The following is a 26112-nucleotide window of genomic DNA, read 5'->3' as shown; positions in this document are numbered from 1 at the left end:
TGGCTGTGTTCAGACTGGAGAGGAAGAAGTCTTGTGAGCTGCTCTGGCAGCCTCTCCCTCATCAGCCCCTGTGAATCCAGTATGTGACGAGCTGCAGGTGTTCCAGACCTGTTTGAGATATGGTCTTGCTTTACATCTGGTTTCATGACTAGAGATACGTATTTCTCTCACATGGCACAGACTTATTGTATTATTAAGTATTTGTACAGTTGGTTATTTTCCTAGTACAGCAGTACATCTCTACAGAATTGTAATTCCTTTGAACTCAATTTCATCTCTGTTAATAAAAGCTACCAACCTTTACAAAAGCTGAAAAGCAAGTTTTGCTCTTCTGTGAATTTTTGTTTGGCTTGCTGCCACAATGCCATTTCTTTGTAAGAAAAAGAATCTGCCATGCCTTATGTCTTACACAATTAATTTAACCCTTAAAATTTTCCATGGAATGTCTTATGCATGTTTTGTGGAGGTATTTGCAGAATTCTTTGAATTACAGGCAGCTGTGTAGTCTATCCACAACAACTTTCAGCCTTATCTTTTGACTTCTAGTTCAGTTAGCTAGAGTACTGTCAGTGAAATGAGAATTTTGAGGTTTTTAACTTAATAGAAAATTTTTATTCTTATTACACTTCAGAGCAATTAACATGCAATATGTATTTCCAAAATATTGCCACTGATATATTTTGGGCTTAGAATGTTATTATGTGTACAATGACCACAGCATGTTAGCTTGATTACTTGGTGACTTTATGACACCTTGATGTAACCTATTTTTATTGCTTTCCCTAGAGGAAAGCAGTACAAGATGCTAGGTGCTGGGCATAATTTTGGAAACATTACAGAAACAGCCTCATGTCTGGCTATTTAAAGGAAGTTTACATGACTTTTGAGATTCTGATGAGTTATGTTTTCTGTGTGGCTTTTTTCTTGTTAGTAGCACCTCAGTTGCCCCTGACCTCAAGGTGGCACAATTAATTTCTCTTCAGTGTTTTGGCTGTGCCTGTTGCTGTCTGGAGACAATAATGGGTTGTTACTTCTCAGAGGTACAGGTGGTCACCACTGACTATTCAAGTATTCAACGGTTTTCAGTTCAATTTGGCATTGGATTTGTTATTAACTTCTTCTGAATGAAGATTGCCAGGCAGAATATTGTCTTAGCAGAAGAGAAGGCTGCAGAGTTCAGCTCTTTAGGAACCTGAAACCAATCCATTTTGTACATTTCAATTAACTTTTGGTACAACATCATCTTGTGGCAGTCATCTTCAATCACATACCCATGAAGCAGTCCTTTTTAATGATAATTTAATTAAACCAGTTTTTGCTTGTTTAGTATTCTGTCTTGTTCAAAGTTTTAATTCTGTGTACTGCTGATATCATGTTGATATGTCTAGCTACTTATCAGTCACTCAGCTGTTCATGTTACTTATACTTTGAACAGTTGTAATTGGAACTTTCAGGTTTTTTGAGGCTCTCAATGCCTTGCTTTAGCTTGCATTGTGCTATCTAGAATAGGAGACATTGTAAGCAGGATTTTGCTGTGTTAGGCAGAATGCTTAATCTGCTGTTCAGATTTACTTTGAAAGAAAACGAAACAGTGCCAAAGGACCATTTAGTAAGGGCAATGTGATAGCTACTAGATTTACTCAGCTTGCAAAATGTGAATGGAAACACCATTGTTCTAGTAAGGAGGCTTGAAACTAATATTCTTTGGGGACTAATCTAAGGGAATGGTTTTCCTAATGTGTTTTCAATTTTTTTTGTGTGTGTTTTCATTGAGATACTGGTTTTGCTCTGAACTTTCATGCAAGGAAGTATTTTCTTCTGTAACATGAAATGCTCAGTGCATATGATGTATTATATATTTACATATGATGTAATAAACATCCATTAACGAAATAGAAGTTATTTTCTCGTACTGTAAGAAAAACTGTTTAATTCTATATGTAATCAAAATCTGAAAAAGCTATTTAAAAGCTGAAGTGCTGGGAGATAGCATGGTACAGAGTAATCTTCAAAGTCTAATTTTCAGAAACGTCCTTAAAATAAGAGTAGTACCTGATAAACGGGGTATTGAACTTAATCAGAGTTGTTGGGTTTTTTGGGTTTTGTTTGCTGCTAAGTATTTACTTGAAAAAGATGAAAACAAAGGGTACTTTGCACTTTCCATGAGATGTGAGCAACTCTTCTAAAAATAAACTGAATGCAATTTATGATTTTTGTTTATAGTGATTCCTGTCGTTTCAGAAGTTGGGGAACAGACTGGTGAGGTAGGTTACTCCGGCTCTCCAGCAGAAGCACCTCCAAGCAAGTCTCCATCAATGCCATCGCTAAACCAGACCTGGCCAGAATTGAATCAGAGCAGTGAGGTTAGCACTTTTATCTAAGAGTTATTTCATTGCCAGTCAATAACTAAATTTCATATGCATCCATAATTTGTTGTAAGTGAATTGTTGATCACAAATCATGAAACAGCAGGACAATAGACACAAGAAGGTTTTCTGTTAAAATGTAAAAAAATTATTTTCATTCTTATTTTTCTGTCTCGTTGCGAGATGAGCTACTATTTAAAACGTTGTCATTAATGGTGATTAAGCTTTATATTAATCACAAAATTATCTCATAGCCTGTTTTGGAAAAGCTGAATTAATTCCTGATTTTTTTTCAATTAGGGCAGGTTTTTGGTTGGGGTTTTTGTTACCTCTGAAGAAGTTTTTTAGCAAACACTTCTGCTAAACTACAGAATAAGTTTCTGACAGATCTGGACATTGAGACTTATTTCTGGAAGTGATTTTAGCCTGAAGTATCACCAGTAATATAGAGAATTCATAGCCCTGGGTTTGTTTCAGAAGCAGAGACTCAGAGTTGAGTCTGAATCCAGCCACTGGCTAAATTTATTTAAACCTTAAATTGTTAATGTTATGTACTTCTGCTTCATCACCCTTAAGCATACATATTTGCTATGTAAGCGGTCTTCTGTAGTAATGCTGTATTTCGTCAGAATTTGAAAGTTAGCAAACAGTATTTTGTATATTATTTTTTCCCTACAAATGTCCATTGCTTAAAAGGCCTGTAAGGGATTGAGTCCTAGATTTTACTTGTTGCTCCGTTTTAACATTTTTGCCTCTGACTTAGAATAAACCCATGTTTTATTCTAAGAGCTACTTCAGATCCTCCAATGAGTTTCTGACTGCAGCCATACACAAAGATGATGTAGGCTTACTTTTCATTATGAGGGAGGAAAAAGTAATGAAATTTTTTTTTGAAAACTATTTTTGATTATCTGGGACTCAGTAGAAATTGAAAACTTGTTTTAACATGTAAGATAGTTCTGTCAGTAGCTGAGTCTTACCTTCTATTAAAAGAGCTTTTTGTGGATTTTTTTCTTTCTTCATTAGACTTCAAGTGAATAGAAAATTGGTAGTAGAAGATTTAGACAAACAAAAGGAAAGTCAGCATGAAGCGGAAAATAAGCACATTTTTAGGATTAAAGCTAGGAGCAGGGGAAGCTTCCTTCAGTTCTCAGGAGGGAAGGATTTTATAAAGTCTGCTGTTCCTCGTAAGGGCAAATGCTAGCCTTATAGTCACATCCTTACCAAATAAAAAAATGTTGGAAATTATTTAGTGATTCTTAGTTGTCCTGTTTGATCGAGGGACTCAAGACTGCTGGTAGGAAGCTATGTTTTAAGAGGGAGGTGGAGCAGATATTCATTCCGTTGTTGCTAAAAAGCTGTAAATGTCTGCATCTGCATTAAAATTTGCACAGATACATTCCCTTGTGTTTTCAGTAAAGATTTACTAAGCTAATCATTTGGTAACCTGCATGATAATTGAACAGATTCCTTCAGTGTCTAATGCAACTCAAACAGTTGAATAGGATAATTCCACTAGTGGAAAAATGTGAATTACAATTCTGTCAGCCAGAATCTTGTCTTATGAAACTGACTATCCATTCACATAGATAAGGTGGTATTTTCTTTTTGAAAGTCTGCTAAAACTTAAGAGGTTTCAAAAAGTTCTCACAGTACTATACTACTGGATACTAACTATACTAAAATAAGAGTTGAACTAAATGTTTAGTTTTTTGTTCTAACACAAAGGAATTTCTGATTTTTCAGATGTGTTGCTGTGCACATTTCTTTCTTCTCAGCATTTTCTTTTCAGCATGAGTCAGGTCAAAGTCCTCAAGGTTTTAATTCCATGAAAAAATTTCTGGTATTGCTGCAGGCACCAGTCTAATTGTTTCCTCTTTCAACCTCTTATAAGTGTCATCAACAAATGAATTGTTTCTAAAATCTCTGCATCTTTTGATTATCTGTCATTCCAGGCAGTCTCATCCTGTTAGTCTCAAAACTGTTGGTTAGTCTGTTCTTGCTAGCTCATAGTTGATTTATAGAATGCAGTTGCCAGGCTGAGTTACTGGAGGCTCCCAAGTAAAGACCAAGGCATCAGTTTAAAACTTCAGAATAAAGAGCACCATGAAAATCTACCTAACTTTGATTACTATGTGCTTCACATTCTCATCTCTTCACTCATCACTTCTTTCTCACTTCAGACATCCTTTCCATCCAGTTCTCAAGGCTGAGCACTTAGTTCTGGAAGCTTAAAATAATTGAAAAGCCTACACAATTTTTTTGTTGAGAACTGTCTAGTGTCATGCAGCCGTCATATTAGCTTTAACACAGATAAGGAGATTTGCTTTTAAGTTCACAACTATTACACCATGTTTCAAATGTCTTGATGTTCTGCTCATAATAGTTCAGGTTGCTGTGAGTTTTAGTTTCCTGTAATTAACCTTTTGAAAGTAATTTAAAAACATTTTTGCAGTGGTAGAAGACATACTTTAGCTTTAGCTAGCGTGAGTTTTACCCTGTCAATGCTTTTAAATTTTGCAGAGTTTGAGATGCAGTCCAGTAGATTCTTAATATATCTAGCTTTCTTTTAACAAGGGAATTAGCAGTAGCTGGCTTCTGGTAGTATTTCAGGACGGAGCACAACAGCACATTTCCTAGAGCAGTCAGTTGGTGTTTATCTGTCTGTGTCCAGCTAGGGAGCCCAAGGACAAGTAATAAAGGTACCTGCAGTTTGGCTTCAGAGCAGTACAGTAAAATAGATTAAGCATCCATCTGTAACAAATAATATTCTACCATTTATCTTAACTATAATGTAAGTGCTGTATGCCCTATGGAATTTTTTAAAAATTAACAATAGTTCTGTAATCAAATGATCTGTTTGCCAGTCTCAGTAGTAACTGTGAAGCCACTGGCCAAATCAAGTTTAAAAGGGTAGTGGTAGACCTAAAATAAATATTAATACGTTTCATGAAAATGAGCAGCTGTGCAAATGCAAGAGGCCAAATCAGGAGAAAGGCTGTCAGAACTTGGCCATTAAATTTCTGACTTAGTAAAAACTGGCTCACTAACAGATTTGTGTATCTCCGAACTACTTGCAATGCTGCCCCTTCATGAAGGAGGGAGTGACACAGAGATGAACTGTTTAATATGGGGAGTATTAAACAGGGACAGAGCAGTTTGGAATCCTTACAAAAAAGGTTTTGTTAGATTCTGTCCATGAAGAGGATAGTTATCTGTGTTAAATACAAACAAACAAAAACTTCAAACCAAGAGAAAACCACAACAAGAAAAAACAACCAGAAAAAATACCTGTGCCCATATGAATAATTCCATAATCTTTGCCCTAATTTAAAGTTTGAAATGAGGAGATAAGGCTCTTTTTCTACAAGAATTTTTACCACACGACAGCACTTACAAATTTAGTTAATATTTTTCTGAATTTCATCTGATTTTAAACAGTTATTTGGGAATTTCCTTAAGAAGTTATTTCTGAAATAACTGTTTTATACTTGGTTCACATACAGGCTTTTCAGTGAATATAGTTTGGTGTAGAGGAGAACATGAGATTAGGTTGGCTAACACCATATAGTTTGTCCTATATCTTCTGGAATCATTTAGATTTATTTACCTATAGAGATGGGACAAAAATATCACACACAGAATATTCTGAGTTGGAAAGGACCCACAAGGGTCGTAGAGTCAAACACCCAAGTAGTTTCCACAGCTAAACTAACATAACTTTTGTCAAATTTTATGAGCGCTAAATTTTTTTTTTTTTTTAGTTTTTGAAACATGTATTTGTAGTGTTTAAAACATGCTTGATATTTACTTGTTATTTTGCCAAAATATAACAAGTTCAGCATTCCTGGTGTGATTTTTAATCTGGTTTCCAGATCACAGACTAATTTAATGTATTTTGGTGCTTTGTTGATCCACTTGTGGCTGTAACTTGACTCAGTTTGCATGAGGATTCTTGACAGCCATGTATTGATACAGCATGCCCATATCTTATAAAATTGTTCAGAAATTGACTTATTTGCTCTTAGCAATCACAACAGTATGTTTGAATTTAATTCTTTGCCTTGTCAGTGATTTAGACTTGTGAAAATGCTCTTTTACAGCTTAGAATCACTTCTTGGGGGTTGCACTGGCAAGCTAAACTGGTGTGATTGGAGTACTCTGCTCACTGTTCATTTGTCTGGGATTTTGTAAGAAAATCAGCATTTACCAAATATGTTTGAAACTTGGCAGCAACAAAGCTGAGGAACCTTTCTGTGGATTTTATGACTACAAATGCACACAATGTGTCTCTGATTTTTATACGAATAAAAGTATAAATATAATAAGTATAATAAAGTATACGAATGGCTTAACCAGTTCTTTTCCTTGTATGGTGTTCATTGGCAACCATGAACTCTGAAGGTACTTCTGGGTTGCCTGTGCACCTGTATCTTCATTAGAAAATCTGATGTAAAGATTAATATTGACAGATAACAAACTTGGTTCCGAAACAATCTCAGACTGAAATAGAAATGCTTAATATATATTAGTGTGCTTCCCAAGTGACGTACTCTCCTGTGCAAATACAGTACTTTCCAGTGCAACCTCTGAACTACTATGCTAAATCTCCTCAGTGATCTTTTACTCCCATCTTCCTCATCATGCTGACTTCTCTCCTCTGTCTGTTCAGCAGTGGGAGACATTTAGCGAACGCTCTTCAAGCTCACAAACTCTGACCCAATTTGATTCTAACATTGCACCAGCTGATCCTGTAAGTCAATCACTTAGCTTGCTTGTTTGAAATTAATTTTATTAACACTGAATTTCCATTCATTGTATTTAGCTGTTATGCATGATTCCATGGACTGCATTTTGGGGAATGGTGGCAGGCTTCTCAGCTTGTTTGCTTATTTTCGGAACATAAATTTTCTAGTACTGCTTAATCTCTGATTGCAAAGAATACTTTTTTTCCTGTTGATTTTGACCTAATACAACACTGCTGTCAAAATCTGTCATACACAAATAATTTAAACATAATGTTTTTTTGAAAAAATGTGTAAGTCAATGCAAGGGCCACGCCCTGTGATAAAGCAGTTCTGCTGTAGATTTTGTCTTCGGTGTTGTTTTGGTTTTTTCAAGTTGCAGAGCCTGATTTGCACAAAACCAGTGCCAACTTCTGTGAAAAAAAGCTACTGGGCTTTAATGGGTGTGGTATTTCATATTCCAAATGTTTTTACCAAGTTACTTATTAATAAGGCTTTTAGTACTTCTCCAGCTAAACCTGTGGTGTTCTAAGGCTTTACTCAGTGAGGAGCGCTCTGAAGGATTATGTAGTTAAGTGTCTTGCCAAGTTTGGTAGCCAGAAATAAACTACAGTGTTTCAAGTTCTGCTGGTTTTAAGCTTTTCAGCATGTGACATTAAAGCAGTTCTGAAATGCATTAGAAATGCAGTATTTAGCTGCTGCTTTCATCCTGCTTTTTTTACATCGTTAATTACCACTGAGTGTCCATTTTAATTTAATTAATTACAGTGTTGGTGTCCATGTGACTCTGTAACAAAATATTATAGGTGTACATAATACACATTTAACTGCTTTTACTGTTAAACCTGTCACTTCTGAAAAGATACAATACATAAATATACATACGTTTTCAATACCTCAGAGCTCCAGTGTCAAAGCTAACTCTGATGTTCATGTAGAAATAGCATTTCTAGATGCTGAAAGCTAGAATTCAAACTGCACTATTCCCCATGCTCAGAATTAACCTTTAGCAAACTTTCAAAACAAGTGAAAATGTCCTATGTAAAGCAAAACCCAGCCTTCTTTGATCTGAGATTTTGTTTTAAATATACTGTATTTTTGTTTTAATGAGGTAAACAATGTAAATCAGTTTATAGTTGTTACTTACTGTGTATAATGCTTGACAGTAACAAGCTATCACTGTCTTGTTTCCACAATAAGACTGTAATTTATTTTCACACATAATTAGCAAATGACAGGAATCTGAGGTTTGAATTTTTTCATATGTTGATAATCTGAAAAGTAGAGCAGTGATGGTATATGAAAAACTCTTGTACAGAGTATATGCTTCTGTGTAGGTATAAAGAGAAATTCACTGGGAATGCAAGATTTTTTCCTGGCCAATCACATTCTTGAGTCCTTTTCTTGAAATGCTTATAGTCTAGAAAAGAATGGTGAGCATCTTTGTTACTTGCTAAGGTAACAGACTTTGGGGTAAGAGTCTTTGTTTTCCTTATTAAAATAAGAACAATTCATGACAAATTTTCATTTAGCTGAAGGCAAACTTTTTGTTTTAGCATTTTCAGTAGTGATGCATAGAAATGATTTATGGAACTACTGCTTCCCAAGAGGAGAGAAAATCAGCTTTCTCGAGCAGTTGTTAATAACTATCTAAAGAGTAAATTCACAGACCAGTTCTTTTTTAGTTGGAAAAGTAGCTGCTTTGGAGGTAAAAAGTAAGTGGAAAGAGTAAAACAGTAAATTTATCCCTTAGTAGGGGAGCATAATATGCCTTTTGTAGGTCAAAGTTGGTAACATGTTGTTTTATGTAAAATTAGGTTAATTATGTAAATTAATGCATTATGTAAAATCTATTTAACTATTTCAGGCATGACTTCTGTACAGCTGCACATTAGAGTGCAGCAGAGGTCTGAAGTAGCCGCAGCAGAAGTGATCTTTGCATGATAATCTCATTACAGAGGGGGAAAAAAGCAGTATATTTTAAAGTGGTAACTATTCCTAAAAGCTTCCTGCAACAAGAGTGTTTGAGCTGTGACTAGAAAGTGGTTTTAAGTTTGTTTGCAACAAGGGTAGTGAAAGTCATTGAAATAGTTGCAGAAAATACCAATGTAGATGTATTACACCTAGTGAAATTGATCTACTTGAGTAGTCAGAACAGATTAAATTCTGATACAAGGGTAGTTTTGAAACTTCTTGTTATTTCTAGGATGGAATATAACTGGGGGTGTTCTTGCGCTGTCATTGGCTTACCCATTTGTATATTCTGAATATAGATGACAGTAAAAAATCCTCAGACAGCCATGAGGAGCCACTCAGCATTTTCAGGCTACTTCTGAGTTTTGAGATTTTTTTAAGGTGTCTGCAGTCAGTCTCCAAACCAAATGGAAATTATTGTCTATAAAGTACTTTAAATGGAGCCCCTGGTCTGAATGGCAAATGCCTAAGTGTAAGGCTAATGCCCATCTAGAGGTATGTTCCATAGGGCTTATTATACTGAAGGTTAGAAGATTTTTGCTATTTTAAAGACTCCAGAAAATACCTGAAATTACAATGAAGTCCTATTTCATCAGGCATTACTCATACTGTTTAGAGAGGCCGTTATTTTTTGAGGCATTGTAAGTAAAGTTGAGGAGTCAGTATTTAAATTGTAAAATTATTTTGAAGATATGCTCAAAGTACCAGATGTCTGATGTGCCAAAAATGGTGGAAATCTGGTAAAATTCAGGTCCTACTTGAAGTTACCTATAGAAACATATTCTAGTGCCCTTTTAAAGTAGCTAAGTTATCATTACAGAGACTACAGCTTAGGGAGTTTTTGTTTTATGGGTATATTCAATTCCCTGGAACTGTGCAGATAAACTAAATCTGTGAAATTTTGTTTAAAATCCAAATTTCACATGGTGTCAGAGACTCCTAATAGAGTGATTTAAACTAGGTTAACATAACTGTGATCTCTTCCACAGGACACTGCAATTGTGCACCCAGTTCCTATAAGAATGACTCCAAGCAAAATCCACATGCAGGAAATGGAGCTTAAAAGAACTGGAAGTGGTAGGATATTTTCTCTTGCTACTAATTTGGGGAAGTTTTGTACAATTAGAGTTGGCTTCACTTCCTTGAACATAGTTAGGTTGTTTCTTCACGAAAGATGAATATATCTGGAGTTGTAACGAGAATCATTACTGAGGTGCTCAGAGTTAAGAATTGCTGTTCAGGTAAGTTCAGAGATTGAATCAGCCATTTGCTACAGTGAGGATTTTACCATCTCTAGGAGATTGTTACTTGGAGAGTAGTTCAGGAGCATCATGATAAAAATTGCGTTTGGACCTCCAGGAGAATGTCTGGGTCACCTTGTTAAATACTGAAGGAGACTCAACATGGAGATCATAGCCTGCATTCATAAAGCTTGTTCTACTGCGGTCAGAAGTAGTGAATTTATTATTGGAAGCATTGGCAGGCCTTTTTTTAATACTCTGGCCAATAATAAGCAAGGTGGTTTGATACATTTTCTTGAGGAATAGAGGGATCTTAATTTACAGTTCTGTGCCAGTATTTCCTAAAGTCATGGAACTCATGCAGAGTCTTCAGCATAAGAGAATAAATAGTATCAACAACACATTTCTTTGGCCTTGTAAATAGCTGAAGATTCACAGCTCTTAATGCTGAGAAATTGAAGTTTTACATTGTAATAGTGTTATTTCTGAGTTAAAATACACCAATTTTAGTCTCAAGTGCAGCACTTAGAAAAGGGCAGAAAACCAATGTAAAGCTTTGGCACCAGAAATAAAGGCTAGATTGATTAAGTTCATTTATTTAGATTTGTTTCCCATCTAGATCATGCTAACCCTACTAGCCCACTACTTGTGAAACCATCAGATCTCCCAGAAGAAAGTAAAATGAGTTCATCTGTAAAATTTACAGCTGGAAATACAGTTAGTAAGTATCAAAGTGCTTTCTGATCTTATTTCTCACATTACACAAAATGTAGATCTCATATATCCCTCAGTGAATGAAAACTGGCTGGACAGTAGCGGCTCTAAGATGAGATAAACTTATCCTAAGAACAGAAACATTTCTGATATAAAGTATGCATTAGAATTAGTAATTAAGAAAGTTCTACTGATGTCACTGGAGTTGTTTTTCTACCCTATGTGCTCAAGAAAGTTCATTTTTGTCAGCTCTTTTCCATCTTTCTGTTTTCTCTTTTAATCCTAGAATGAAAAATTTAATGTACATGAAGTGGAATTGACTAAGTAGCATTTGATTGTTCTTCCTCCAAACCATGTAACAACATGTTTTCTGAAAATGTGTGAAAATGTGTTGACCACAAAATTATCTGGTTTAGCTACTAAGAAAATATAACAGACGTCTACATTCTATTTTTAGTACAGCTTTTCAAGTGTTTATTTCCTTCTAATAGCCTTTTCAATTTTCAGTATCTCTTGTGTCCAAAGCGTGTTGCATTATTTTGATTTGATTAGTCCACTTGTCTAATACTGAGAGAGGTCCAAGATTATATGTAGCCTGAATGAATCTCTGGAGTGTTTCTGAGATTCTTTTTTTTTGTTTTCTTCAAGGTGGGAACTTTTCTTCAGTAAAAATAAAGTTTAAAGAACTTGTTATTTTAAGTCCTTTGCATTAGTAAGACCAGAAGTATTTTGATTGGTTTGTAATACAGGAGGAATTTAGAAAGTACCTTCTTGCAGTGTTTTGCTTCTCTTGTGAACTGTGTTTCAGTGGCACACTTCGTTCTGACCAGTGTCCTGACCATGTCTGAGGCTCACTTTTCAAGCAGAGTTCTGTTTTCACTAAGCAGTTGCAAAAGAAAGAATGAGCAAGCATGGTCTTTCAATGTGGATCTACTACTGTGTACAGGATCTAAGTTCGAGAGCCTTTTGGTGCTCTCTTTTCCTTGTCCGAATGTAGCTTAATCTGTGCGTTCATCTGTGTACTGTACATACCCTTTCCTTTTTCTGGTTTCTAAGGTTGGTGACAATCCTCCAGCACATCTAAAATCAGGCATGTCCTACCCCTTGCTTTTTTTCCCTTGGATGTCCCTTACTCATGTTCACTAGGTTGTTGAATTGATGGAATCAAGTGTTTAAAAATTTATCGTTTATAAAACTGGTATTTTTTATTTTAAATACAATGTTACTGTCATTGTTTATTCTTCAGTACATGCCAGTAGTAACCAACGACTGATAGTGTTGGGTGAGTGGAGTTGGTTTGTATTTCATCCTTCAACTATTCAGACTCAAAGACTTTGAATCTTGACCAGATGATACCTTACAGGGAAGCAATACAAGGACATACACCTTTCTTTAACAATACAAGTTGGATATTTGAAATTATTTGTTACTTTTGTCTGTTAGGGTATGCTAATGATGCAAAGCAAATATGAAACTGTACTTTCTTTTCCCAGCAGATGGTTACAGCAGTTCGGACTCTTACACTTCAGATCCAGAGCAAATTGGAAATTCTGTAACACGGCAACGGTAAGTAGAGCAGCAACTGAAAAAAAATAAGTAAAAGGTGTTTAAAGAAGCGTGTTCTCAGCTCCTGGTTATTTGACAACTAGCTTACAAAATGATGGCAAAATAGATTCCTTACTTTAACACTCAGGAATCTGGAGACAGTCTGTTTTCTAATGCATTAACAATGTATGTTGCTTTTGTTAGTGTGTAAAATGAAAATTAAAAAAGGACAGTTGTCTAAAAATTTGTTTGAGATTGGCCAATCGAGTGCTCCATGTGAAGCTCCATGTTCAGTCAGAAATCTTAATACTTTCCCCTTAAACACAAGGGAATGTAAGTACACGAGACCATGCTGTTACTTGAAAGCAGTTTTTTGTATTTTTAAAAATATCCATTAGGCATTATTGGAGAAGAATGTTATAACACTGTAGCCTAAAAGAAGAATTAAGCACAAATTAGGAATACCATGGCAGTGATTCAATCTCTTTTAATAATGGATTTATATAAAATAAAGAGCAGTCATAGGCCCAGTGCAAATGAAGGGATTGAAGAAAGCTATGCAAGCACAAAACAACTGCATAATTTCACATAAGAGAATGTGCTGTACTAGCTGGTGCTAATTGTTCCCATTAAATCTGCCTGAATAGGATTAAAACCAGCTACGCCATTAACCATCTTACAATCAGTTTCAGAGGTAAGTCTCAAAACAAAAATAATTAGGGTGACTTCAGTAGCAAAGAAAGATTTCCATTTGCCTGTCAGTACAGCAGCTTGAAAAATTCTTTCCTCCATTGTTACTTAATGGAAAATGTGATTCTGTTGTGCTTTTATGTATGTTTTTGCACTATCAACATGATGGTTTCAACATGTTCTTTTCCTCTTTGGGTTGGGTTCTCTTGCTGAACTTGTGCTGATGAATGAAGCTTTCTGATGAGTTCCCACGTTATGGCACAGGGAGCTTCTGTCCTGACCTGTTAGTTGTGGCAGTATGCACACAGGAAATTTGTTGTCCCACTTACCCTTCTACTTCCTTCCACTGGCATCTCTTCTACCAATTGCAATTTTGTATAGAGATGACATTGTCCTTATTCCTACCATTAGTCAAAACTACTTCTTTGTATTTTCAATAAGCAAAAACTGACAAGGCTGTGTCAGATAATGATACTTCAGAATTGTCCTTAAACCACTTTCTCCTGTTTTTAATTCTACTTGTGGTTTTTTTTACTGTAGTAGCTAGAGGGATGACCCAAGGAGTCAGTATAATTAGATTCTAATTTCATCACCCGGAGAGTTACACAGTGTTACAGAAGCATTGCCATAGAGAATATATTAAGAAAATAAACTTTTCTGTTGTGATAACTCAGTTTTCTGTCTGGACTTAAACATCCAGGAACTCCTGGTTTTGCATGTAATTTGGGTACCTTTTACCTCTCCTAGTTTACATCTTAACAGTAGTTACAGAAGAATGTTGCAGAGGTCAGTCATAGAAAAGATTTTATCACAAGTTGAATAGAAAAGCAGCTGTATTCATGTCAGTGATTCAGTAAATCTGTCTTGTTCAAATTAGACTAGTTAGGAAGCTTCTGCAAACATTTTAAAAGGAATTGTACAAAAATTCCGTATACAATAAATCCCACTTAAATGGCACTTATTGCAGTAATTTATCCTTCTATCCTTTCTGCATGTGTTCTCCATGAATTTGCAACAGGTATCCACTAGATGGTGATCCTACCCAAGAATGACTCAAAATTTCTGAAGATTCTGCCAAGTACATAGATTTGGAAAATTTCAGGCAGAGAATTGAATTGCTGTCTCATACACTGAAATACTTCTTGAGCTCAATATACATGGAGGCAGGTCCAACAGAAACTCAATATTCTTCTTTTATGAAATTGAACTTACCCCATTTAACCTAAACAGGATGTTGCCTACATCTTAAAAATTATAGTGACTACCATCTGGATGGAATTACCATATTTAGTATTCTCTGTTCCTGAACTATCATTGTTTGGGATGTGTGTCAAGCTGTTGGTTTCCCAAACATAAATTACATGTGATAATACAAGAATAATTTGGATACGGGATATTTAAGTAAATGGAAATATAAAAACAGTTGTAAAATCAAAGAATACTGGAAGTTTGAAACTAATTTGGCAATCTTGAAAATGAGTGGCAATCAGGCTTTTTTACCTCTGTCAAATTTGTTTTTTTAATTGCATGCTTTGAAGAACTTTTGATTTTTAGTTCTGTTGTAGCCACCTAAAATCACTACAGAAGCTTATGTGTTTTGCAGATCACATTCAGGAACATCTCCAGATAATGCTGCACCACCACCACCCCCTCCAAGGCCTCATGCTTCTCATTCTCGGTCATCGTCTTTAGATATGAACAGATCCTTTTCAGTTACCCCAGGTACATATGCCGTGTTCTGAGTGTATATTATTTTTCAGCACGTGTATTCCTGAAGCAGACAATGTTTTTTTTCTCAGAGGAGCAATTTAGAGTTGGTTTTTAAAGCATGGCTTCTGCATAAAAATTTGAAAATGTTGTCACTCTTACTGTATTGTTTGTATTAAAATTTATATTGCACTTTACTTAAGTAGCTAATTTAGAAGTCAATTCTGAATTTTGGCATTCTAGATTTTTGGATGAATGTGGGAAGCAAAGTCAAGAAAGAATATTCTGGCTGTATACCCACATCCAATGAATTGCATCTGCCAGTAAATTTTCAAGGGGAGTCTTTTTGGAATCAGATGTATTAGAGATGGGTATTTAGTATTTGACTTCAGAGGAAATGATTAAATGTCACTTCTCCTGCTTAAGGAGTTTTATTGGACTTCTGACTTGTCAGTACTTTTAAATTCAGGATCACAAAGTATGAGAAAATCTTAAGAGCTTATAAAGAGGGAAAAAAAAAAAAAGACTAAGATACTAAAACCAGAAGAGTGACTATGTCTGTACTTTGAGCTGGAACAAAGGGAAGGATAAGATCCATGTTCTGATTAATCCTGGTTTTGTCTGTTTGCCAGATGGAAAGGAGGTGACAATACAGTTATGAGCCCCAATGTGACAGGTTATATGTGGGCAAAATGCAACATTTCTTCATGTTGACAGTTAAGAAAATTTGATAGCACTGTAATGTACAAAGTAACAATCTTGGCCAAATGTGATGCATCTTTTACAGGACAGCAACAGGCTGGGGTTGTTGCCTATCCCCCTGCAGTGCCTCCAAGACCACAGCCTTCACAGGTGATCTCACTTCTGAAAAATCATATTCTAACTTGGTGCATTATTTTTATATAACTGAATTTTAATTTATTTCTAAAATGAGTATCATTGCTTGATATATTTTTGAAAGCACCAGGATGTGAATGATGGCAAAACTTAGACTATAGCCAAATGTTAGTATTTCCTGAATAAAAAAATGCTTCTAGTTGAACCAGATAGATAGTAGATACTGAGGAGGAATGAGTGCCTCTGGAGCTCTGAATTGTAGAAAGGAAAGAAAAGTTACCCTTTCACATTTCATTATCTATTCCTGTTTAGTGCATAGACCATAACAAAGACTGCAAAAGCCATCTTCCAGAGTTTTGCAAAATAAGGGTTTGTCTTCTATTTGTCTGGCACAGGGTAGAATTTTATGTAACATGCATGCTCCCAAAAGGAGTGATTCCACTTCTTCATTTGTCACAGACTTGGTGATCTTTGCAGTCCCAGTCTGAGTGATTTCAGTTAGCTGATTTGGTAGAAAGCACATCTTGAAAAGGTTTGGTTTTTGTCTCAGCCAGCTGAATCCTTCAACTGCTGTGCAGATCTGACATGGGACAGATAAAATTTCTTTTCTTTTTTGTTTCTCACCAGCAGTTGCTTGTTAGAATCTGAGTTACCAGCAATTGAAGTCAGTCAGTGATTCAGAAATCATATACAAGGGTTCAGAAATTATCTGGAGGGATGAAAGGAGGGTACAAGGACAAACATAAGATTACATGCTTCCCTATGAAACTAGACAGAAAAAGAGTCTGTATCAGGCCCTCAGGGCCCAGCTGGCTCTGTCACAGCAGAAGGATCTATTGTTCAATGAGTCTAGCTGGTGCTGCATTACATCCCTCTTTGGTCTTACTCCCTGGATAATAGCATATCTGAACTTTCTTTTCTCTTAAGTATTTCTCCATGTATGTCTTGCATGAGATGCACATTGTTCTACTGATGGGACATAAATTTTTGTCCACTAAAAAGGCAAATAATCTTTAACATTCTGTCCCTAAATGTTTTTGTTGTTTTATTGCAGGGTGCAGGTCCTCATGTGCATCGCCCAGTGGATGCTGAAGGCCTAATAGCTCATACCAGTACCTCACCTCAACAAATACCAGAACAGCCAAATTTTGCAGACTTCAGCCAGTTTGAGGCATTTGCTGTTTCAGGTGTAAACAAAGAGGAAGAAGATGAAATTGAAACGCACTCAGAAGTCTTGCAGGTGAGTAGAAAGGAAGATCTTGTCAATTTCGTTAATACCACCAGCAGTTATGAGACTTTGTTAAAACCTATTTCTGCTGTTTAGTGTCAGTGGTGTGTTGTTTGTTGGGTTTTTGTTCTGTTTTGGTTTTTTATGATGTCTCAATCCATTGCTAGAAAGCAATTACATTGCACACTGCAGCACTTACTTAGTTATCACCAAACACCTAGGTAGAAGGAGTTGTTTTTGTATCAGTTCTTGATTATAATTGAAAAGATTTTTGTGCTTATTAGCATACATGGGCACAAACATAATTGCATTGGTGCATTTGAGACTTAGCACAGGCAAAACCTTCTTTCTGCTCATTCTTGCCAGCCTTCCAAATGACTAGCTGGTAATTTTTAAATCATGTCTTAATAAAGACACGCCTTAATAAAGGAGATGACTGTCAAGTATTGTAAACATCTGCTAAAATTCCATTACTTTGCTTTTCTTCAAAGTCATTGGACAAACAGCTAAAGGAAATAGAGCTCTGGCGTCCTTCTATCATTAAAGATGTTTACAAAACCTTGTTTTCTGCTACAGACATAGGACTTAAAAGTTTGGAAGCCTTAGTGTTAATGTCATAGCTAGCTGCTATTGCAGAAATTACTTCTTGCTCTCCTTTCATAATTTATAGCTTTTATCCAGATTGTAAGTTCTCTGGGACACTTCTGCATCCTCACTTGAAAAAGTCCTTGTGGTGCTTTAAAGTTCTCCCAGCTGTCAGCAGCATGTTCTTTCTTCCCGTGTTCAGGAAGGTCAGTGACACAGACCCATTTGAGCACTCTCCATGTACCTCATTGCAAAACCAGCTGTGGTAGCTTAAGCTGCCACTGAAAACTGCTTAGGTTAAGCTTGGTGATTGTTTTGCATTGAGGTGGATGGGGAACAGTCACAATGTGTTCCATTGGAGGGATTAACCTTTGGCAGTGACAGATAGATAACGGTGGTACTGTAATAGCAGAAACAGCTGTAGCAGTTTGTGATCAGGCCACGGCCTCTTTTGTGCTATACAGTGCCTCAGGACATGGGACTTGTGTTTCTAAACGGGAATTGAACTAGAGTTTTAGGTGTTAACTCTATTCACATATCAAAACACAGGATACTTTTTATTCCAGTTGTTGCCAAATGAAATATTTGTTAAGAAGCAGATTTCTAAATACAGTTTATATTCCTTTAGGTTGAAAAGCCCTCTGAATCTGCAAGTTCTCTTAGAGTTGCCAAAGCAGATGGAAGAGTTGACGACAAAGCACCTGCTAATGTCCCCACTAGTGCGGTATGCAAAGTACCCTTGGAAGAAGAGCGCAGTTGTCTGATGTATATGACATTAAATGTCTGTTTTGATTTGCAACAGCAGTTTTATATGTGTCCAGTTGAACCCAGTTATCTTAGGCCCAGTAGGTGCTTGAAATAGGCATGTGTATGGTAAATTTTTGCAGCAGCAGATGATGATGATTAGATTTATTCTTGAGACAGCAGAAAATTAAGATACTTGTAACTTCAGAATTTTTAAACAGATCAAAATGTTTAGTGCAGAACTTGATTAACAGTAGCTTTTTATTTGGTTACAGACATATAATTACTGGGGGGAAAGTGTTCTCTGAGTTGCTGTGTGTTTACAGTACTCAGTTGTACGTGCTTACAGTACTCAGTTGTATGGAGGTGTTTCTGCTTGCACAGTTATTTGTCAGTGTGTAGCAACTTACTGGCCTTTCACCATGTGGTAGGATTTAGTACTTCAGTTTTTTTCCAGACTCTATGAAAATGCAGCTAGATGTCCATCAGCAAATACCTGATGGGTTGTAAATTCAGTTGCCTCAGTAACTGAATATGAAACACAAGTTACCAGGTTATAATCCAAATAAAGTGTAGTTTCAGAGAATTTATAGGCTGTGTTTTCCTCTTCAGGGTAAAGGCACTACCCCACTTGCTCCACCACCGAAGCCTATTCGTAGAAGATTAAAATCAGAAGATGAGCTAAGACCCGAAGCTGAGGAACATACACAGAAAACAGGTGTCATAGCTGCTGTTCTTGCTTCACAGCCATCTATTCCTAGGTAACCCAAGAAGTATATAAATACATCTGTTACTGGAAAATTTACATTTAAACAGCATACACACTTTCTGTTCCAGGAGTTGCAAAAAATTTCATTGTGTTTAATTTAGATTAATTCAACAATTTTAAAAGTTTTTGGTTTCTAAAGAAGGTCATCCCAAAGCATCTACTACTGGGAGACTTTTAAGAGATTTTGAATTTTGGAGTGTGAACTCTTTTTAACTTCTGCAAGTATGTTGGAAATAAGTGGTGGAAGTATTAAGATGTGGTGTTTAATTTTAAATGGTTGCTATGAACAGTCCAAAAAGTGCAGTCTGTGTGTCCTAGCATGGAAGTACTCTGTTGCAGTAGTCACTTTGAGGCACATGAATGTGGTTCGCTGTGCTGGGCCTTCAGAAAGTTGATCATGACAAGTTTTTAAAATGCACCGCGTGCTCTTTGATTGAAACCAACTATGTGTGCATATACGAAACTTACATATGTGTGTTTCTGTGCAAACAAACATGGTTAATCAAACCAGACAGATGAGGAAAAATTTAACAGTGTAACAAGTAAAAAAAATTTTAAAAGAGGATTCCGCTCACTTAAAGAAGGGGGACTGTAAGTGAGATGTTCAGCTAAGTGGCAAAATGACTTATTACTGTACTTCTAATATATTCTCAGATCAGTGGGGAAAGACAAGAAGGCAATTCAGGCATCAATCAGACGTAACAAGGAAACCAACACTGTTTTGGCCAGATTGAACAGTGAACTACAGCAGCAACTAAAGGTAATTCCTTAGTCTTTGTGTAAGAGAAAAGCCTCAGAGAGCAAGATGTTAGTGATGCACAGTAACAGGCATCTCTGCAAACCAATGATAAATGTAGTAGAGAATATTGATATGAAATATTTAGCTATTTTTGTAGATAATAGAATATACCTATTTGTGACAAGCTTTGTGAAATTACAAATGACGCTTTCGCTACTACAATGCACATTTTTCAACGTATTGATTTGCTTTTAGCTACACTAAAATTTTACCTCACATTATTAATACTAAGTTATCTGTTGTGGTCATCACATACTTTAAAAGCAGTACCGAAAAGAGCAACTGAAACGGTTTGTGTCCTTCTGAAGGAAAAAGCAAGCCTTAAAGTCTTAGTTAAATTGTAAATATTTTTAAACAAATACAATAATCTGAAATACAAAACTTGCAGTTTAATAATTAGTGCAACAATAGTCATTTGTTTATCTAGGTCAGCTATCATCTTACTGTCTTTTGCCTGCCATCTTTCTTGCCTAAGATATCTAATTTTAGCTATCAAGATAATTTTTAAAAAGTATGTTAAATGTAAACATAAATTAATAAGATACTGTCCAGAATGGACGTTAGACCATTTTAAAAACTCAAGCCTGAATTTCACTTGTTACTGTTTATGAGAGTCAAGGTGCATAAAATTCACATAAGAGGAAAAACTGGGGGAAAAAAATTGTGAGTTTCCAATACTTTTATTTCAGGTGAGAGCTTACCCCCTTAACATCTTACACTTCATTTGGAAATATTATAGTTGGGTTTGCTTCTGGTTACAAATTTGGGTTTGGGTGATTTGAAAGAAAGGAAAAAATATTAAATGGCATCACCTTGGAGCAAAGTATTGATTTTCAATGATAAGCAATTACTAATTACTAGCCAGCCAGTCTTCTATTCAGATCATGGGAGGAGTTATCAAGATTCTAGAAAGTAAGTTAGTTCTCAAACTGAAGCAGATTTTGATTGCATGAGGAAATTTTTAGTTCTCATTTTCTGTGGACAGTCAGTAGAAAATCTTTCTTTTGTAGGATGTTCTTGAAGAGAGAATCTCCCTGGAAGTCCAACTGGAACAACTTCGACCCTTCTCTCACCTCTAAGCCTACTGCCGTTAACTGTGAATTTACTAATTTTGAAAGGGGTATTGGTTTCAAGGCCTATTTAAATATCCATGCATCTAGCTCAGTGCACTCTATTCTACATTAAATGTTGTGGTTCAGTTTTGTCAGTTTGTCCACTTCCGTATTTTAAGTATTTTAATTTCAGTACAGAGAGAAAAAAAAAAGAAAACAACTGACTTTTTCCTTCAATGTGACACTGCCTCTCACAGCTTTTTCTGTGGGCATCTGTGATCTTTGTTGGACTTGAGTTTGCAGAGTTTGTCGCCAAAATTTCCAACTGGAATTTTTTCGTGGGATTTTTTTCCTGTTGAAACATCTTTGCAGAAGAGGGTTGCTCATCAGTTGATTTTAACCTCTAAGCACATAAACTCTTCATTCAGTATGGCATTTATTTTACTGTGCCAGAAAAGAGACAAACTACTAATCTGTCATTAGCCAGTGTTATTTCCCAAGCTGCCTTTCACAATTGGAAAGTTGTTCACGATTCTAGAAAGCCTTTGCAATTCACCACCTTACTCAGGTTGGGAGAGTTCTTGCAGGTTATTTGCCATATCAGCTGGATTGGATTTTGTGATTTTTGTTGCATACATTATAGAGTATGTAACCACAGATTGCCAGGTGTTCACGTTTTACCCATTCATGATCTTGATTCAGCCGCATGCATAGAAACATTTATGGCACAATTGGTAGTCTATCAAACAGGTCTTTTTTAGTTCTCCCTTTTGTGAAAAGAGTTGGATGTAGATCCCAAACATTAATTGCACATTATCTAAGCACCACCTGTAATTGCATGTCTCACACATTACCTTTTAATAGCAGATCACATCCACCAGTCTTCACTATAACAAATTGTATTGTCAAGTAATGTGTCAATACCTCTATAAACTTCTAATTCCCACAAAAAAAAAAAAAAAAACCACCAAAAAACAAAAAATGAACAGTTTTGCTTCTTAGGAATTCTGGGGTACCTTCTGTCATCTTGTTTCCAGGCCTTACTTCTCTGGCATATAGACAGGCTTCACTATTAACAGAGTTCCTTGAGTGTATCCTGCTATTCAGGTTGATGTACTGTATTAGGATTTGTTGTATATTGTACAATACACACATTTTGATCTCATATGTAAATTTGCATTAATTGCTGACTAACAGCAGATATTCTATTTAATGGCTTCTTCTGGCTGTGGGATCATAGATGTTTAACTGCATGGATGTATCTCTGCAGAATCAGAACTAGCAATTGTGTGATTTTTACACCAATAAAACAGCACAATATTTTAATTTTGTTGATTCATCTTTATCTGGGAATTGAAACTCATTCAAATAAGGGGGAGGGGTTTATTACAGGTTTGCAGGGAATTTTTTGTAAATTTGTGGCATGTACAAGAAGTGATTGATTGTAATCTTTTGGCCATTTTCTTCCCTCATTTTTAGCTGTTGATCAGAAGTGATTCTCTTGGTAATCTGTGGCTATACTCCTTTTGTATCCTCCTATAAGCAAATTTAATACAAATGTAATTTCTAAAAAGTAAATGTTAGTATTGACTTGGGTCAAATATATTTGTAGTTGTTTAGTCTTAATATCTGGTTTGATTTTCTTGAGAATTCCTTTAAAAGTTAAAGATAAATCATCCTCTGTTAGCAGTCCTTAACACTGCTGTCTCACTTCTGTGCATAAATGAAATTCTCTTAACATCTGCTTCCCTTCCAAAAGGATAGGTCAAGTCAGACTTACCACTGGTTATGCTGTTACGGTGAAAAACACGTATTTCTCTTCTTGGTTATCATAAACAGACTGGATAATTGGGGTGAATTTTTGCTACTATAACTATTCCAACATTTTTTCAGATGTCATGGAAGTGGTGCAGATGGTTTATGTATACAGTCCAAAGCAAAATTCTCTGGTATGAAAGAATGTCATAGTTGCATGAAAGATGGTAGTTTCTATTTGCATGTAAAGGGATTAAGAAATGATAGCTAAATGGGCACAAAGGTGATGTATAAATTATATATAAAGTGCAAGGCTTGGAATTCAGAAAACTATATATAAATGGGGAAATGTGAAGAAAAACCCAGCTAAACAAATAAACCCCCCCAAAAGTAAACTAAAAAACGTTAAGTTGATGGACCGATCACTTCTATTATAAATGACAAGTAGCAGGAACAGGGTGGGAAAAAGTTTTTCCCTTTTTTAAAAGGTGGGAAAAGTGAGTCACTGCAGTTAAAGAATGTTGATCTTTTGAACCGACTGTATCTTGTCCATAGGTTATTTTAAAGTTTAAAATACATTTCTAAAATAGCACTATTTTCATATTAATATTTAAGTATTAAGCCTATGTTTATAGCAACAGGATTCTTAAATCAAAATTTAACATTTTAAGCTTAAATGTAAAAAGCCTTTTACATTCAAATGTTACATGTACATATGAATTTCTCTAACATCCATATCTTTCTAGTAGAATAACAAGTTAGTGTCTCAAGTGAAGAACTTCGGCAATCTGAACATTTTTGTGTCTTGGCAACAAGTCTATTTTTAAGAATTTTTGTGGATTACTTTTAATGCATCATTCTGTACATTTTAAACCAGTTTTTCATGATCAGAAGACGTTCTAACTGAAAAGCTACTTAATGTCTTAAGAACATCACTGCCAATGATGTTCAGAAGTTACCTCACTTAGTAATGTAACCCAACTTTAATCCCTTATAAAATTATCTCCCTGTCTTCTCCATTTGTTTGATCTTGATCCAGCTACTTGATGCATCCTTTTTTATGATCATAGATTGTAAGCTCTTTGGGGCAAGGAATTATGTACAGTACAAAAGAGGTGCTCTCTCTATGGCAAGTATAAATGTAGACTACTAAATAGTATGGAATGTGATTCATGTACCCAGCTGTGATGGATGGACAGCAGCATGCCTTTCTGAAACACCTGGAAAATGTTTTTCTCTGGGCTTTCTCATTGGAAGAATGTGTCTTCTCGTTTGGTGTGTGTTTCTTTTGTATCTCCTAATAATGTGCCTCTTTCTTCATTCCACCTGCTTTGGAGTTGCTTTTTTCTCCATTCATTGCCTATCTTTGGACTGCAGAGAAGATTTCCAAAATGCAAAGGTAAAAAGCTGAAAAGCCGCTTTGTTTGGAGCGGTATTCTAAGTCTATCCAATGTAAGCGAGTATTTTCGATTTTTTTTGTACTTCACATGCACCTCATTTTCCTTGCAATTGTGATGAACTAGATGATCTCGTATTTCTGAAAATGTCTTATGTGGGATAAACAAAGTTGAGGTTATAAAAACGTAAAACTAAAGAAAATAAATTTGCAGCATTGTTTCTTGTGTGACATGTCTCTGTCCCTTATGGATGAGGTGTGCTGTGTTTTGACTCTACATTTAGGGCAGAGTTGAGAATTACTCTTCTGGTTTCAGCTGTGCAGTTTGTCTCTAAATGTCACTTTATGGGTGGCCTAGCCTTAATCACTTTTTCCTAAAACGGTAAAGAATAGTAAATCACTGCCTCCTGACTCCTAGCTCATTCTAGTCTTAGTTTCTAGTGGAACATAGTTTCTTGAAATTGTAATGTGTGGCAAAAGCACATTACTTCCCAAGTGAGTAATAACAATGTAGTTCTTACTCTGTGTGGAAGATGAAAAAATAACTTGTGTATTTTAAATATATTTGCATGCTTATGCAGCTTGTCTTGCCGTGTATATTGATGCACCAATCATTTATCATACAGCTCTAGCAGAAAACGCATGAAAACCAAGGACTTCATTATCTAAGAACAAACAAAAAAAATTAAATGCTGTGTTCTCTTAATAGTCTTAACGCACTAGGGATTGTATAGGAAAGATGTTAATAATGTCTATGTACCAATAACCAAATGAGACAATAGAGGGTTGTCCTGATAATTAGTACACAAGCAAAATTTTAACTTCACAGGAGTCTTTGAATTAATTGCTTGTGTTTGGGGGCATGGGGGAAGTTTAATACTGTGTTTAATTCCTTTCAGTAATATTTCTTTTAAATTGGCAAAATGGACTTTAAAGGTGAAATTTCTCCTTTAAAGGTAGATGGTATGTTATTTTTGTATCTAAAGCATATACTGATTGTACACTAGTTGTATCTGGTTGTACACTATTAGTGTGTTTCAAAGTGGTTTCACAGTACTTCTTTCCAGTCACCCCAAGACACTGGTATATAGGTCTTCAGTGTCCTGCATTTAAATTATTGTCCAAAACAGCCTTTGCTAAGTTACAATACTAAAAAATTTGGAATTGTGACTATGAAATAGAAAGTTTGTGATCTCACAGCTTAAATCCAAAGCTTTAAGAAGACTCTTAGTACTATTTATCACACTTCACCAGCATACTGGGCTACAGAAATCTAGATGAATTCAATTTCATCCCTGGTAGAATATATTCTTGACACTTCCACTCTTACAGACATTGATGCATTTGATCTGGAAGCAGCTGAAATTACTCTGTTGTTTTGACTGATCTTGTTTATGAGAGGCCTACAAAATTAACAAAACATAAGTAGTAAAAGCAATTTAAGCTGACTTCAGTGGTAAGTTGAGGGAAACCCAAATTTTGGCAATACTGCTGTTGAACTATATGTGACTGAATTGTTTCCCAGTGTGCAGAGGAGCTCACAGAGGTCGGAGATACATCGTGCTCTGCAGTGCATGTACACTCTGGTGTATCCCTTAGAGCTGCAGTGGTGCCTTTGGCTTTCTGTCGCTTAACTCAGAGGTCTGACTGCTTGTCTTTCTTTGGCTCAAGTACAGCTGCATTTAAACTGACAGAAGAGGGGATGCTCCATGGTGTGGAACACGTTGTGGTTTTGGTATCCAATCAAAAGGCAAGTAAGGAACACTAACATTTGAAAGACCAGTTGCATATTGAGAAAATAAATTGATTTCATGTTGAAAATCAGTTATTTTCCTGACAGCTGGGGGAGCAGGAAGTGGAATAAGCATTACAACAGCTGCTGTGATCACTCGCCTAAGGGCTTCTGGAGGTCTAGCATACCTGACTGGCTGTGTCAGAGTTAGCAAGAAAGTTATGTATAGTAAG

The 26112-nt window shown here is 35.9% G+C and overlaps 1 protein-coding gene across 10 annotated transcripts in view; it reads left to right on the top strand.

The window, feature by feature from the left end:
* The window catches only part of REPS1 (RALBP1 associated Eps domain containing 1), a 63045-nt gene extending 38974 nt beyond the window's left edge, over positions 1-24071 (top strand). For 2 of the 10 annotated variants that reach the window (XM_039568739.1, XM_039568733.1), the window contains exons 9-20: positions 2224-2363; positions 7039-7119; positions 10075-10162; positions 10946-11047; positions 12534-12606; positions 14879-14997; positions 15770-15834; positions 16874-17059; positions 18261-18356; positions 18989-19137; positions 19800-19905; positions 20955-24071. In XM_039568739.1, the coding sequence (XP_039424673.1) occupies positions 2224-2363; positions 7039-7119; positions 10075-10162; positions 10946-11047; positions 12534-12606; positions 14879-14997; positions 15770-15834; positions 16874-17059; positions 18261-18356; positions 18989-19137; positions 19800-19905; positions 20955-21023 (1274 nt within the window). In that variant the 3' untranslated portion in view covers positions 21024-24071. The remainder of the gene's footprint in view (positions 1-2223; positions 2364-7038; positions 7120-10074; positions 10163-10945; positions 11048-12533; positions 12607-14878; positions 14998-15769; positions 15835-16873; positions 17060-18260; positions 18357-18988; positions 19138-19799; positions 19906-20954) is intronic. The other 8 variants (XM_039568742.1, XM_039568738.1, XM_039568737.1 and 5 more) reach the window with 8 other exon arrangements.
* The last annotated feature ends 2041 nt before the right edge of the window (positions 24072-26112 follow it).

The sequence above is a fragment of the Corvus cornix genome, chromosome 3, assembly GCF_000738735.6.
Source record: "Corvus cornix cornix isolate S_Up_H32 chromosome 3, ASM73873v5, whole genome shotgun sequence".
NCBI lineage: Eukaryota > Metazoa > Chordata > Aves > Passeriformes > Corvidae > Corvus > Corvus cornix.
This window is presented reverse-complemented; position numbering and strand designations above follow the sequence as displayed.